The sequence below is a fragment of the Habropoda laboriosa genome, unplaced genomic scaffold (genome assembly GCF_001263275.1).
Source record: "Habropoda laboriosa isolate 0110345459 unplaced genomic scaffold, ASM126327v1 scaffold22, whole genome shotgun sequence".
Classification (NCBI taxonomy): domain Eukaryota; kingdom Metazoa; phylum Arthropoda; class Insecta; order Hymenoptera; family Apidae; genus Habropoda; species Habropoda laboriosa.
The window spans coordinates 2,228,073-2,244,863 of NW_017100261.1; the positions used below are offsets into that span (position 1 = coordinate 2,228,073).

General features: G+C 42.0%; 1 protein-coding gene across 2 annotated transcripts in view; it reads right to left on the minus strand.

The window, feature by feature from the left end:
* Positions 1-1,750: 1,750 nt before the first annotated feature.
* Positions 1,751-16,791, minus strand: part of LOC108572700 (bicaudal D-related protein homolog) — a 29,508-nt gene continuing 14,467 nt past the window's right edge. Inside the window, exons 2-5 of one of the 2 annotated variants that reach the window (XM_017934973.1) lie at positions 7,171-7,503; positions 4,158-4,327; positions 3,393-3,672; positions 1,751-2,540 (exon numbers count right to left, since the gene is read on the minus strand). In XM_017934973.1, the coding sequence (XP_017790462.1) occupies positions 1,920-2,540; positions 3,393-3,672; positions 4,158-4,327; positions 7,171-7,503 (1,404 nt within the window). In that variant the 3' untranslated portion in view covers positions 1,751-1,919. Of the gene's footprint in view, positions 2,541-3,356; positions 3,673-4,157; positions 4,328-7,170; positions 7,504-16,791 lie in introns of both variants that reach the window. The other variant, XM_017934972.1, reaches the window with a different exon arrangement.

Sequence of the window (16,791 nt, forward strand, 5' to 3'; positions counted from 1 at the left end):
AACTACTGTAACTACACCTGCCTCTTGTGAATAAATGCCTATTTGTTTCTTTTCAATCTCGTTGTTATTCACATCACGATTTAGTTAACTATCGATCGAAACATATTCAAATCCCCCGCGTCTTATTTCTATCGACAACTTAATATTCGAAAACGTTTCGTATGGATCCGACGTGATTATCACACACCAGGAATACGGACGGATATCCGTAAAACAGGCTTTTTATTAAATAAATATGTTGTCACAATCGTTCAGATCAGGAGGAATCATACAGCTATCGTACAATCTCGACATGGCTAATTGGCCAGTCGACTACTAATTTACAAAGGAGGCTACTGTGCGCGCAAACACGGGCACACAGTGGCCGCGCGGTCGCGTTAAGTGATCCGCGAGCAACCGCTTCGTTGTTACTTAACACCGATCGTTAATTAAAGCTAAGCGTTCAGACTGGAATGGAGGGAAAGAATGTCGAGGAACATCGTCGCGGTTGACCGGCGCAAACGCGCGTGAAAATAAAATTTCTCTAGCCTGTTATTGCACTGTCGTTGTGTAAAAGGGCATAAGGGTCACAGACTGTGGGTCGATCGACTTTCACCACTAGCCGTAACATTTTTTTTTCCTTTTCGTTTTTCTATGACTTTCTAGCCGTAGTACCGCTTTAGTTTCTGGTCCACATGGACGGACGGACGGACGGACGTTATCGGTGTACGCGTTTTTAAAAGATCCACACGAATATAAAATTGATAAAATAAACAACGAAAACTTAAACCTGGTAAAATACAATTGAGAATTTCTACATTAAAATTTCATTCGTTCTTCGCTTCTAATCGATTTTTTTTTTTTTTTGACATTTTTTTCAAATACGATAACGCCGCCTTATAAATTCGATCGTTAAATTTATCATAACAGCGATAAAATATCTATATATATATATAGTTTATCCGTATCACAATCAACGATAAAAGAAATTGGATTCTTGTAAAAGCTAATGTAATACACACGAGTCTATCACAAACGTTTCAGCCGCGTTTTGTTGCATCTCGTTCTTCGATGTAGAAGAGAGAAGGAAAAAAAGGAGAACGAGGAAGTCGCCTAGTTTCACTTAAACGCATCGCTCAGAGTAATGACAAGTTTGAACCCGCGAGCTCCGAGAGTTCTACGAGATGACGCCACTAGAGATCGTTTCTTTGCCGTGGTAACGAGCCGTTCCACGATTACCTGAATGACGAGACGTTCTCGAAAAGAAGAAAAAAAAGAAAAAAGAACGTACGCGCGAAGGGAAAAGAAACGTTCACGCTTCACAGTGAACACGATAAGTAAATCACTTTACCCTGGCGCTTTCCTTCTTTCCTCGATGCAACATTCGAACGTCCGCAAAGAAGAGACTTTCTTTCTTTCGTCGCTTCCTATTCACACGCAAAATCGCGATACTATCCTTTCAAGATTAAAAAAGAACAAAGATCAAGATAAATCTATTGTCAAGAATCTTCAATAAAATCCTAATAACCACGCGAGATTAATCTACGTCGAGGAAGATAAAGGTGTCCTGAGGATCGGTGACGCGATCCTGCTAGCGAAACACGGAGCTTTGTCGTTCACGCGAGTACGTAAAAGGTAGAAGAAAATAAAAGGGTCTTTTTTTTTCAAGACTTGTCGATTCTACAGAAATTGTCGTGGAAAGCAAGGCACAACACGAAGCGCCACAATATGGCGGGTTCGCCACTCGAGAATTCGGATCAGCAGTCTGTCTCCAAACGCGATGGAGTGACGAGCGGTCGAATGGTCCCTGTTACGTTGCCGCTACAATGCGAATTACGGGAAAGAACCTCCTTTCGAGCGCAGTCTTCTTCTCTCACCGTGCACCGGTGTCTCTTGGCTTTCGTTTCGCGCAACAAATCCCACGCGAACAGTCATTTTCGTCAAAACAGACCGAACATCTTCTTCGACGAGCCGGTACTCCGCTTTTTCCTCGCCGGAGCCACGATGTCTGAGTTGTCGGAATTAGGATTCGCTATAGAGTTCGTGACAGGCATCAATTTACTACGAACTTGCTCGTCTAACAAAGATTGCACGTCCATTTGCCATTGTTCCAGTTGTTGACTAAGCTCGACCTTCTGTTGAATGGCCTCCATCAGTTGACTGTTAGCTTGGAGAACGTCTATCCTGGTTTTGGCCAGCTCCACTTCCGCTCTGTTCTTCCTAGCCACAGCTTGGTCCCTGACTTTGTACGCCTGTGCCATAACCTCGTCTTTCGTCAACTGCGTATGCTCCATATCGTCCCTAGCTCTGTCACGTTCCTCTTTCACGCCGCGTAATTCAGCCTCGCTGACGCTCAGCTTGCTCGTCATGTCGAGCAAAGCCTCTCCTCGCCTCTTCAGCTCGTCCTGAGTCTGCTTCAGCTGGTCCTTCGTGTGCTCCAACTCTTCGCGTACCCTGTGCAGCTCCACGGCCAAACCCAGCTCGCCTGGTGCTCCTCTGCCAGAGAGGGCTAGGTTGTACACCTCCTCCACGAGATCTAACAACGCACCGGGACAATTGGCCTGCAAGAAAACGGAAGAAACCACTCATCGAGCGAGCATATGGCGATAGGGACACTTGCAACGGTATATACACTCGAATCGATCGCAGAGATATCTCTGTCGCTTGGTAAAGTGCGACGAATCTTATCGCGGAACATACTGGATGAAATCGAGCGGGCAAACAGGCTTTGCAAACATACGAGCACGTTGGACTACCGTGGCGTATAGTCGATGGAAAAAATACAGAGAGCGTACAATCGAGGGGGAATGAAAGCGATTATAATTCGAACACCTGGATCTTAAAGTGAAATTGCACGAAATATAGCTCTGTATTGATTCTCTGTATTGTAATAATTACATGCTTCGTTTCATTATAATTTGAAGATCTAGACCTCAACCAGAACTGCACGAAATATGTCTGAATCTTATTTTCGTAAATTGCTGCATTTGATTCTCTATATCTCCACAATTCTATGCTTCGCTCTATTATAATTCAAACATCTAAACCTGAAGCAAAATTGCACGAAATATATCTCAATAAAATTTTCATAAATTGCCACATTCGATTCTCTATATTGTATCAATTAGCGCCACAATCGTTCTACAATCTGCCAATATCTCTTCCATCAACTATACACGCGTGCAGCTGTCCAAAAGACAGACCAGTCATGCTCGATCCCCTATCTCGAATCAGCAGCCAGTCGTTAAGATCGACGAGCGAATCACGTTCGCCAAGTTTTCGTGGGCGCTGAATGGAGGGATCCCCGCTTGTACATTACACTCGACCGGAAACCGGAAGTGGAGGAACAAAAGGAGTGGGTTACGCTCGTCCCTTACCGAGCTAGGGAGAGTCTCTTGGCCATTTGTGTTCACCTCTTCTGTTTCCGCGGTGTTGTTCACGATCAACATGGACTCGTCGCAATCGCTCTGCAGTCCTGAGTCATCCTCCCCTCGTCTCAGATGGACGCACAGTTCCTTCAACCGCTTCACTGCCCTCGCCACCTCGGCTCTCAGATCCTCCGGCTCTCCCAGCGAGCTTCCACTCTCCTCGCACTCCATCTCCGCCTGTAAGGACCTAGGTGGTTTCTGTATCGAGCCGGATCTGTCCCTCCTTCCCTCCTCGATGTTCGCCAACGTCGCCGCCAGCTCGTCCCTGCGGGATTCGATCGATCAACGATTAAACTCGGATCGCTTGATAAATCGTTCTCCTTAACCGTTCGAACGCACTCAACGCGATCTGACAAACTGAGCAAGCTTCTACGGTCTCGAATCACAACCACGATCGTACACCACACCGGCTCGAACTATCGCATTTGCGAGCGTGTTAAGTCTCGAACAAACACGACTGCCGGTGTTTGAGAAAAATCGATCGCATTGGAGAACGTTAATCCATTTCCTAGTGTCTCTCTGCTCGGTGAGACACTGCGGAAAATGCGTAGGTATTTGAAATCGACGTGTAGCCGGAGTTTCAGCTTCACGTGGGACGTTAGAATCAAGAAGAACGCGTTGCGGTTCGAGGCTTATAATAGGTGGCGCGAGACTGGTTTATTTATTACTTTATTATCGCGAATCGAGATACGGTAGGTTTATTAGAGAAATATTAAAGAGTGTATATATGTATATCGAGGAGAAGTTTACCTCTCCTGTTCAGCCAGCTTCGCACGACGTTCCGCCTCGTGACCGAGCCGCTCCAAGGCCGCGGCTCTCTCCTCCGCTTCTTCGAGGGCCGCGATCGCCCTCGTCCTCTCCTCTCGCAGCTCCAAGGACCTCCTCTCTAATTCTGTTCTTTGTGCGGACACCAGCTGCACCTGGAACACCGTACCTCGAGCTTAACTGGCTTAAGTTTTATTCAATTTCACCGGTGTTACCCCGGTACGCCCGGCAATCAGCTTACAAATCTGTCCACGATTCTAGCGTGTCCGTACGCCGACTGAGGCGAGGTACTTTGCTGACGCTGCGTACGTACTTATTTACACGTGAGACGACTTCAGGTAACCGCGTGTTTCCGGCTGTTTCGTAACGCGAAACGTATAATCACAGTGTCGGAATTGGTTTTAACGGTTTGCTGATCGAGAGAAAGTTTTTTATACGGACTCGATTTAATTGTTTTCCTTGTGTGTTAATGGCTCGTCTATTGGCTGAATCGCTGTGAATAGATTAACATAAGAAATGCCTGACGAGTTGGAATTCGTCAGAAGCACTCGAGTAGCTAATGCATTGACCGCTGGCGATGGTCGACCATGATCTACGCCTAACTTTTCAACAGAGTCATCGAAATTCTCTGAAACGCTTACGACAAATGAATTTCACGGAATGGAAAATTACCAAGTAGCAGTGCAAAGTGTTTGTTCAACAGCTAATAAATATTCCTTTTTACTCTTAATCAGACACGTGGAACTAAATGGCGCAACTGTTTTATGTCCTCGACACCCCATTAAAATGATCATTCTTATGCCTAATATTTACTGTTCCTAAATAAAACTAGTACCGAACAATTTTACAAGCGTTGATAAATAAAAATTCAGAAATACCTCACTTTACTCATTATCTCCCAAGGAAACGTCATTTTGGTTTTCACGATAAATCGAAGAAAAGCAAGGTGCGGGGCGGCAGCGACCTATCCCATAAATAAAAACTGAGGTGTTGAGAACACAATGTCTGCCTAATTAAAAAGTTCAAGATTACAAATGCAACGTACGATTGTTTCGATTTCATTAGCATTAGACGGTACGTATTTCTCCTCTCTTTCTCCCCGTCCTTGTAACACATACGTGTAACGAAACACCTTTTCATTTCGTTGCATCGTTAAAGACAAACAAACATTTTCAATTTCGCAAGGTCGTTGTATTTATTCCACGGTCACACTCCTCCCTTCCCCTCCCGCCTTACTTCTGACACAATGAACAAGTGAATCTCGTTCTCGATAACCGATAGCATGACACAATCAATAACGCCGACGTAACACATACCCGCTGTAACGAGTATATTACCAACGTCAATTCGCGCATGAAGGGCATTTCCTGAAATTCGAGTTCGACACGCGTAAGGAGAGAAGAAAGGGCGTAGGATCGAAGGACAGGCAAATGAAGTCGGTCGTCGAGGGTCACGACTTCATCGTCGTCATCATCATCCTTCTACTAGTACTTTTGTTCCTTTCTTTCTTTTTCTATAGAACACGGTGCGAATTTCTCACGGCCGTTGTGTTTCCTTCTCGAATCAGACGCTCGTATACATGGCCCATTGATATCGCTTGGCGTATGGGTCATACATATTCAACGCTTCCTAACGCTGAACAATATCCATCAGTCGTGGACGCAACGGTAAACGACCTGTGCGTATTCCCAGAATAATTCGATCGAGATTGTATTAGGTCGTCGCGAAAGTTCACGCGGTTTTTAGATACGATTTTATCGAAATAGAACATTTTTATTTAAACCTTCGACAGTGTAGAGACTCGGGCAGAGCGTGAAATATCTAAGTGTTTAACTGAAGAGGGACTCTTAGGAAGAATGCTAGAAAGGGAGCTATTATTGTTGTAACTATGCTAGTGTTTTAAAAATGATCACACACGACGTAACTATTACAAAAATACGTGTGGAACATAAATTTTTTTACCGTGATTTATAATTTTATTAGACGGTCTCTCGTTAACACGTTCAGGACAGTGCGATCCAGACGGGTCATTGAAAATGAAGGCAAAAAGGATTGAGTAGATGGTGTGATCCAACGGTTTAGATCGCATATTGAAAAATTGGGTATTACTGATAATACACACTTTGATAATAAGAAACGCTTGCAGTAGTGAGAGTTTCGTGAATTATTTTTGAAAATTTTTCTCTGTAATTATTTGTGCCATTAACTAATGCTAATCTAAAACAACATAGTAGATAATAACATAGACGCATAAGTTGGTAAATTGGCTCTGAACCAATAAGCACAACTCTTACCAAGGCAAAAGTGATATAAAAAAAGTGAGCGTTTTGTGAATTTCGCTGTGCCGTCCTGAACGTGTTAAATCATTTTTTGGGACGAAATGCCACTACAGTGGCTTTCCTCTGAGTAACATTTTTTAACGAAAAGGCACTATAGTGGCTCACTTGTTTTCTGGAGTTGAAAGCAGCGTACATTATTCGTGTAACGTAGAAAAGTCTTCATGTTTCGATTCGTATTTCTCTTCTCACAAACGCTAAAAATTAAAAATAATAATATTCCCAAATATAGCTAAATGCATCGAAACAACAATCACAGTACTCCGCCGTAGCTAAAGGGCTAAAATAATTTCCACAATGTTCGTACATGGAATTAATCAAAAGTGTATCGAACATTACAAAAATTATTTTCAATTGAAAAATGTCCAATTCCAATGAAATTCAATTTTTTCAAAAAAAAATAAACGGCTTGAAACCTCAGAAACTTTCAAAATGACTCAATATCATCGAATGTATCGTAGCGAGCAAAAACAAACGAGGTCTACGCACGAGATGATCAATCAGACACGAATTCCTCGCAACGTTACGAAGACGGTTACACGGTTGCATAATGAATCCGAGGATCGTACGATGATGATGAAAAAAAAAAAGTTACGCGAGCGTGGATCCGCTTTCGAAGTGGTTCCATACACCCTATATAGAGAAGGAAACTATTAATTTACCTCGTCCCTGAGAACCTCCAGGCTACTGACGTGATCCTGGAGCGTGGTATTTCTGAGGGCGCACTTTTCCCTGAGCACCTTGACCTCGATGAGCAATTGCTCTTCCTGCTTCGCGGCTTCTCTCAGCTGATCGGCCAGCCTCGTGTTCTGAGCGGTGAGCTCCGCGACCAAAGTCGCCTGATCGCGTTCAGCACGTCTAGCACGTTCATTCTGCTCCTCCAACTGACTCCTCAGCGTCTGTACGTCCGCCTGTAGCTCCAAAGTTCTCGCCTCGTTCTCGCCCTTGACTTCGTCGAGCCTTCGTCGGAGCAGGTGCCTCTCTTGTTCCAGACTCTGCGACAACAAACGGACAGGAACGTTAAGACTGTTATACGGGATCGATGGAAGCCAATTAGAGCGGTGTCGTGTACCGGTGTCGAAAGATTCCGCGCGGAGGCACGTGTGCAAACACTGGGATAGTAGGGGATACCTTTGTCTGTATTTGTGAATGATACGACAAATGGGTTTCATAAGGTTGAACTAGAGAATGTCGGTAAACTGGTAAAAAAAGGGTGAATCTACGTGAAAAAGTAAGTGGAAAATGTAAAGTAATTAACCCTTTAACCTATAATTTCTTTTTGATTATGCATCTAAGCGTCAGCCATTTACTGTTTTAGTACTGTATCAGGTAACAAATTACATTCGGTAATCCTGGTTCTTACAAATTAAACCGAAAATTAGGATTAATCTTTGCCACGAGTCTGACACGTTGTTATAGGTTAACTCTTTGGGGCATAGTGGGGTAAAAAGTGTCCCACCTTTTCAATACTTACATATGCACAGTGGGATGTTTTTCATCCCACGTTGAAACATTAAGAAAACAAAACTAATCTAATTTAACCTGTTTTCACAAATTTCACGGTAAGATTATTTATGTCCCACCTAATAATTAATTATCTCAACATTTTTTTTTTAAGTTTTAGTTGTTTTATGTCGTAATTCATACCTACTTTGTTACATTTTTTTTAAATAAAATTCCGGTGCAACTAGAGTCTGTTTTTGTCTTGAAATTCTGTGCTTCAAAGAGTTGAAGAGTTAATGTGGAAATATGAATATGAGTTTATGGCAATATTCCTACTGGGAAATTCTGTACTTCAAAGAGTTGAAGAGTTAATGTGGAAATATGAATATGAGTTTATGGCAATATTCCTACTGGATCGGTCATTTTTTGACTTGAGTCCGGATGACGGGGAAATATGTCATCGAGGTTTTCACATGTCTGTCTTAAAATGAATTTCTAAAACGCTATGAATGGTTCGATTTCTCTTCGGAAATTCCATAACAGACGTTTCACCACGAGTTAAAACAATTGTACACAGAAAGGTAATTTACCACTGTCGAAGTTTCTTTGAAAAATATTCATTAGTTCGAAAGTTATAGCTGTTTTAGCATCCCGTACCCATGTCAGGCGCGGCTGAATGCGTTAATGATAATATAACTTGGGTACCACGATCCTCAGACTTGGCGCCGATGGATTTTTACTTTCATCACCGCTCAAAAGTTGAATCGCATCCGTCAGAATGCGGTAAAACTGAAAGTAACTGTAGGAAAAGAGTGAGTCAGGCGTGAGTGATTAACTTCACTGCGTTGAAGTCAACATAAATCTGTGAATTTGATAGACGGAATTGGAATTTCGTCGACTCGAATGATACGAATTTTTGCACTTTTGCATTGCGTGATTAAAACTTATGAGAGATAATGTAGCTTTGAATCTGCCACCAGAAAATTGATAGCACGCTGAGCAATAAGTTACGAACCGCAGATGCTGCGTCGACGGCAGCGAACACGTTAACGGTACAGTGAAAATGAAAGTTTCTCGGAATCGACGAAAGTGGACAATTATTCATGCTGACTAATCGGTGTAATAGCGGAGAAAATACGACTCAGCAAGCAAGAACATTGTTGAATAGTACAAAAAAACGGGAGAAAAAAAGGAGAGACTGGTAAAACTGCAACAGCGGTCAATCTCAACGGTGTTTGTAAAATCACCGCGCGAATCGGTTGGTTACTTTCGACCTCGAAACATCGCGATCGACCTATGAAGGCTACCGCAAACGGCCCTGACTAGAATATCAAAAAACAGGATTCTGTTTGTCTCCTTTCTCGAAATTCTCGGCTCGTTTTTCACCGGCAGCACAGCGTCCAGCAACGGCGTTCGACGAATTTTAAAAAGACTCCGCGGTGAGTCACTCGCGCTCGCCTACTTCGCTCTCAGGTTCACCGATGACGCGGTCGGTGCTCGAGACCTACGAGGATCCGGTGAAAGGACAATGTTTGGCGGTTTCGTAACCGCTGGCTAAAGTTCCAGAGCGACTTTCGTCATCGTGAACGCTGAAAAGGTTGTGCTCCGGGTAAAGAAGAAACCGGAGTACAAAACTTTCCTAACAATTACGAAATATGAATTTATTCTGGATGTTTTGTTTGTTAACACTTTCGTGATTGGTGGGACACATATGTTCCATTTAAATACTTAAATATGGAACTTTCTTAATAATTACGAAATGTGAAGTTACTCTGAATTTTCTGCGGATTAACCCTTTCGTGATTAGTGGAATTCGTATGTTCCACTTGAGTACCCGGACCTGGAAGTTTCTTAGTGATTACGAAATGTGAATTTTCTATGGATTAACCCTTTCGTGATTAGTGGAATTCGCATGTTCCACTTGAGTACTCGAACGTGGACGTTTCTTGGTGACTACGAAATATGAATTTGCTCTGAATTTTCTGTCGTTTAACCCTTTCGTGACTAGCGCGATGCATATGTCCCAGTTGAGTACTCGAATGTGGAACTTTCTTAGTGACTACGAAGTATAAATTTTCTGTGGATTAACCCTTTTATGACCAGTGAAACGCGTATGACCCGAACAAAAATGAGAACTCGAACAAAAATTGATCTCAATTTAGCATCAATTACAGACGCGATGATTATTAAATAAATAAGAAATTCTTGAACGAAATAATTCAGTCGCGAAAAAGGGTTAAAGATCTTACAGTAAACTGCGATTTATTGTTAAATACTGAAAATATTCAAAAGTGTACTTAAATAAACGCGTACAATTTCCAAGAAAAATTTGTAAAATGTTAATAACATAGAATTACAATGGAAAATTTCTGCGATGCAGCGCAAAATGGTAGATCCACCCGATAAACCAGCAACGCGTCAAGCGTTCAATTTTAAACAGCATCTCAGCCTGACGGCGATCAAGATCGACGTTAATTTCATAATCGTACAGCGTGATCCAATTAATCGATCGTTCCTCGAACGACAGATCTCGCTACGGTGTACCGATAACGATTAGATATAACCGAACGCGGCGTGTTTCGATCGTCCTCCGCAACCATAAATCATGAAATCGAGGGGGCTATAGAATGATCGATCGTTCTCGGTATAATAGCATCGCTCTATGTGCACTTGTTTCGAAACCGAAACGAATGGAGAAGTAAACAGTGTGGAGGTGAGGTGAGGTTGGCGGAAAAACGGCAGAATTTTAATTCGACGCGCAATCTCAGGTTTTGCGGTACGAATCGCGATGCATTCGCCGAATGAAAACGCGGCCGTAATGCGGGCGTGCACACATACACACGCAGAAACAATCGCACTGCACGATGTCGGTGAAGTTTATCGAGCTAGAAGGTACGGCCTTGGTATCCCGTGGTTACTCATCGACCGATCGTCGACGAAGCCAAAGGCTCGTGGTTGCCCGATCGCTGAGAAATCGCCCGGAGGGCAACGAATTCGATCGTGGAATCAATAAAAATTCTACCTTCCGTTATGTGTATAATTGACTCGGCGTAAATGAGGAGGATGTTGGTAAGAAGTTAGGTTGAGAAACTCGGTTAAAATAGCTGGTTTTCGAAAGTACGGTAGACTCCCGTGTAACGCGGCAAAGATATCGCGATTCCTCTCACAATGCGTGTATATTAGATCTACCGGAAAGTTCTGTCGGTTTTTGAATTAAAAGAAGATAATACATTTTCAATAGATTTATTAATATTTACTGAACAACATAATTTCCATCGTTACCAATGATCTCTTCCCAGAGTGACGGTAATTTGTGGATTCAATTTCTGTAGAACGACTCATCTTTCGATCTTGAGATGACATTATCGGACAGAACTTTCCGGTAGACCAAATATATCACTTATTTAAAAAAAATGTTGCTCAGAACTGTCCTATTTGATAAAACAGAAAATTGAAGTCGGTATGGCAGGAATCTATCCAAACATGTTACTTCAGATTATTCGCGTTTTACGAGTGTAGGCTTTTTGGAACAGTTTATCTATACACCAGCGATATCTTTGCCATTCGACGGGAGTCGGTTCTTAGCTTCGGTAATAGACGGACACCGAAGAGTCCGAAATAAACTACTTTACACGACATCCTGATCCGAGTAAAGTTCATTAGACCACCTCCTACACGAGAAAAGTTGCCGTACAGCACGAATTCACACAACGCGTAACATATTGGTCTTTTAGTTTGACCCGCGATCCGTCCCCGCGAAGTCTTTAAATCCGACCCTCTATGTGCTGATTAGTATCGTGCTTCATTTTATAATTTTACTCAATATACTAGCCCTTTTTATTTAATATTTAGCCAAAGTTGTATCAAACACATAATCACATACAACATTCGGAGATATTAATATATTGATACATAAAAACACACGCGAAAACCCATTTAGTTTGGCCGTTGACTCGGAGAGAGAATGATAATTTGGCTCCAGAACCAAGAAAGGTTGCACGTGCCTGGTCTACTGTACATGAAATACTTTCTCGACGATCTTTTGGTACGGAGTAACTGGAGTTAGGTGGAATAAAGATGAATGTTCGACTCGATCCAGTTGCCTGGAAATTTTCTTCGAGTATTGCACAGAAAGTTTCAATATACGATAACGTCACTGTGAATATCCATTCGACAACGGCTAACAATACCTGACATTTTATTATCCTCGTTCCTTTTATCGAGAAGCCTTTGAAATAGCCTTCACCATTTCCCTCTTCTTTTTTTTTTTCAACGTACATAACAGTCGACTAATTTGAAATTCCGCCAATCGTATCGTCGTCGAGATGATTAAAATTCTTCCCGAGAGTGTACACCTGAGAAAAACGCGAAGTGGAGAAACGAGAAAGGTATATAGACGGGGGAGAGGATACATTAAAAGGGACGAACGGGAGATCACGAGACACAGGGGACTGTGGACAGATGCTAGAAAGGCAAACACGTGTGTGATGCATAGGGGAGACAAGAAACGCGTGTACACCTTTTTTCCATAAGGAAACACAGCTCGAGGCAAGTTAGCGGAGATCACATGAGTCACGGATCTCCATCCCGTTCTCCGACAAGACTGTTGCTCCGATTGTAGTGGTTTTTGTCGTCGATCGCGATACCAACACGCGTTTCCACGACGGTGTGCCCCTACAGGAAACGCTGTGCATTCCCTTTTCTGAAACTCCTCTTTTTAATAACGCGTCCTCGTAGGCGGCTAGTTTTTTGCGCGCCTCCTCTGACGTGAGAATTAAATCCTAAGCTTCGCGAGTTTATACGTGTGAACTTGGAATTGAAATTGAAATTTGACGATTTGAATGTAAATATTTAAATTTGAATAGTTTCAATACGAATGGATGAAATTAAATTTCGAATAGTATGAATTTAATTGACTGTATTTAAATTTTAAGATGGGAATATTTAAATTTGATTATTTTGAATTCGATTGGATGAGATTAGCTTCAATTTCATTGGGAAAATTAGAATTTTAATATTTAAATTTGAATAGTTTGAATTTCTTTGGCTGAATTTCGAATGCGAATATCTCGAATTCGATTGGCTGAATTCAAATGGTGCTTACTTTAATATCATTGGCTGAGTTCAAATTTTCAAATATTTGAATTTCATTAGCTGAACTTAAAATTTTAATATCTCGAATTCGATTGGCTGAATTCAAATGGTGCTTACTTTAATATCATTGGCTGATTCAAAATTTTCAATTCCAATTGAATTTCATTAGCTGGATTTAAATTGTAGAATTTGAGCATCTTGAATTCGATTGGCTGAAATTAAATCATGAATAGTCGAAATTTAAATTTCAGTATTTGAATATTTAAAATTGGGTAACTTGTGTTTTACTAGTTCAACTTGGTCATTCAAATCTGAAAAGATGAATTTCAAACATTTTAATTTTAACTGGTCAAATTTGAAAATTTCAATTCTACTCCTCTTCGATCCTACAATCCATTTTCATCGCAGAAACAACACCGTGCACCGATAACACTGCGGACCATGCTAACTCCGCGCTAAGCCTGTTTCGCTATCTATCTTTAGTAATATCGCGAAGGATGAATCATAGATAGTCGAGCATTACAGGTACTCATCCTCTCTGCAAACCGATGCATCTGTTCCTTTCGGTTAATCCGATCGTTCGATTATAACCTACACACACACACACACACACACACGCTCCCACACCTAAAACACCGTGGATAATTGCAAACGACGTATCACCTATCGCTGCAAAAGCTCGCGCGTGACAAGGTCCGAGTATCAGTCGAGTCACGAATCCTGTTCAATCTTCGTTTACTCCCTCGCTCTTTCGATATCCGAAGCCGATGTCGTTGTTAACGATACACCGTGACGAAATACCCTATTAGACGGTAATATTAATTGCCCGAAGGCACGAAAAACTTTCCGTATCTATCGGCCGTAGTGCACATCTCGCAACGTACTATTCGATATCACGAGATTCCCTCGTTAATTGAATCGTAGACTCGATAACCAGAACAACCTTAATACACACTACTCACGTCGTACATCAAACCTACCGAGAATCTTTCAGCGAAACCGGATAATTTGATTGATGAAAACAGCCTTAATGCGCAGCATGCTAAACGAGTTTCCTCGACGGTAACTCGGTCAACAGATTCTGTTTTACCTCTGCACGTGAATAATATCGTTCCGAACCGTAGGGATAATTCCATCCGCGACAGCGGGATTGTTCTAATTATACTAAAGATTATTCGAAAATACATCTTCCGGCACACTTTATCGGACTTCTAATTTAATGGCCGAGCTCCCTGTCGCTTTCTGCTCGAAGAAACAGACATCCGCCCCGATAGAAAGGGAAATAACCGAAACAAGGAAGCAGTGTGAAGAGCGAGACTGGTACGAATGGGTGCGGATCTTCGATTTATCAGGCCTCCGTCCGACCACGTGACAACACGCCACTCAAAACCGAAGAAAACATTACCGGTTCTCCTTAAATACGGAACAAATGTCGTTATCTGCGGATTAACGCGCAGTCACTCTTATACAACTATTTAAATTTCTAAACTTAACGAGAAACGTTACGACAAAAGAAAAATACACACCAACAGATTACGAAAACCGTAACGACAAGCCGCGTTTACAAGGTGTGGCAACAGAGAAGCGTTTCCTCCTCCTTTTTCTCAGTACCGCGGCAATTTTTGTCCCGAGTCTAATCCAATTACACGCCACAACGGCTAAGAGGCCTTCTTCTCCCGCGGATCTGTTTCCTGCGGCGAAAGACCCGCGCGATTTTTCGGATCCGTAGTACCGTTGTAACAAAAGAGACAGGCGAAGGTAGGAAGAAGTCGCGGGAAAATTGTACGACACAATCGCTAGGAATTCGTTGGAAGAAACGAATCCAGGTGTGATAATTGCGTCCTAATTACACGGGGACAATTAAAAAGACTCGATTACTTCAACTGTAAATCATCCTTTTTCTGTCATTTCGCAACAACGCGATATTTAGCGTCTCACTTACTTCACCTTCTTGCAAACTTACTTCTACAGATAAAGCTGCGATAAACATTCACTGCCTCGGACGCAACTAATCGAACGGCGTAGTGCGCATATCACAGGTATGAGTCAGAACTTGTCAAAAAAAAGAACAGAACCGGAGAAAAACTATGCACACGTGTAATAACGAACGGCGGTGGAGAATTAAAAACGGCGAAAGATCGCGATAATAGCGATTTAATTGGCATTGCACTTCGCGGTGACGCAGCGAACCTAACTTCGACTCGGCTTTGCCTTTCGGTTACGCCGTTCCTCGTTCACTTTCCCCCAAGAAGAAAACGATTATGCGAGGTGAACCTTCCTGCAGAACAGCAGGAGGAATGGATAGTGTGGTAGAGGGGCTTGTAATCGAATGGCAATGGCCCGTGACGAGCTAGGCAATGATCGCGTGGTATCGCAACCGCGAGGTCCATCCGCGTATTGCACGATCTTATTCCGAACCGATGTATTATCCTATAGAAAAGTGAGTTTCGGTGGGTATTTGGTTGAAAGGCAACGATAGTCGAACGTATATAGACACACGCTGTCCAGGTTTTCTGACCTGCACCGTTTTCTGCTTTCCCAAGCTAGATGGACTGATGGAGGGAGGAATGCAGAGGAAGAAGATAGTTACACAGTTGTTTGCGAATATTTCGTCAACGAGAACACGTCCCAGCCGCGCAATTCACTTTTCTTTCGCAATGTATAATTGTAGAGGGTGGGCCACGTAAAACGGGCCACCTAATTGTCGTTTTTAACTATGGTGACACGAGAAAATTTTTATCTGCAATTTAAATAATTTCGAAGAGTGAATAAGGTTGAAAAAAATTTTGTTTGTAAATCTTTCTAATTAGCTTCATTAACTGTGGCGGTACGAGAACATTTTTATATGTAATTTAAATAATTTCGAAGAATTTTTCTGTTTTTTTTTCCAAGGTTACCTAAATTTTTTTACATGAATATACTATATATATTTTTTTTTACTGTATGTTGCAGGAGAGTGATGTGCATTTAAGTATGCATAATAATGCGATTTTAAAGTGTCCTTGGACTTTAAAATTTTAAATCAAGCCTGAAACTTGTATTCTTTCCATTGGAGCAATTTTTGTCCCATCTTCATTCGCCCTCTGAAAGCATTTAAATTAAGTATCAAATGTTCCCTCGTACCACCGTAGCTAGAGAAGATAATTAGGTCGCCTGTTTTGCGTGACCTACTCTGTACATTAATATTATACACTCTATTTTCACCGGACGCTCGTATTTCCGTCGCGTTACATCGTGCTGTTCCTTCTTCCTTTCCTCATTTAACGAATAAAATTCTAGCAGAAATATTCGAGAAATTGTGTCTCCTAGATTGCTACTCTATGGATCAGTGAATCTGACCTTTTAAATGGAATAGAACGCGTGTTCCTTATATATGTTAAATTTATTTATGAGATAAAAAAGTGATTTATCGACTTGCGCGGTGTAACTGGTTTACTTTGTACAATTTTTTAAAACGTTTCGTCAACTCAGTACCTATCTGTGTACCAGCCACGTACTATGTAGTTGAGTCAAGTTTCTTCTTGTGAATTATGAATTTCGTCCGTTCACAATATGTAAAGAAAAAGAAGATGAAAAAAATGAAAATCCTGACGTTGAAATCCTCGTCATCCCCACGTAACAACAGCGAGCGAGCAGCTGTAGAGCCGGATACGTCCATAAGCATTAGCACAGACGGGAGCAAAGGAAACCCGTGGCGATCGGTGTTAAGCGTTGTGTAATTTCACCGGGCCTATTACGGTCAGAAT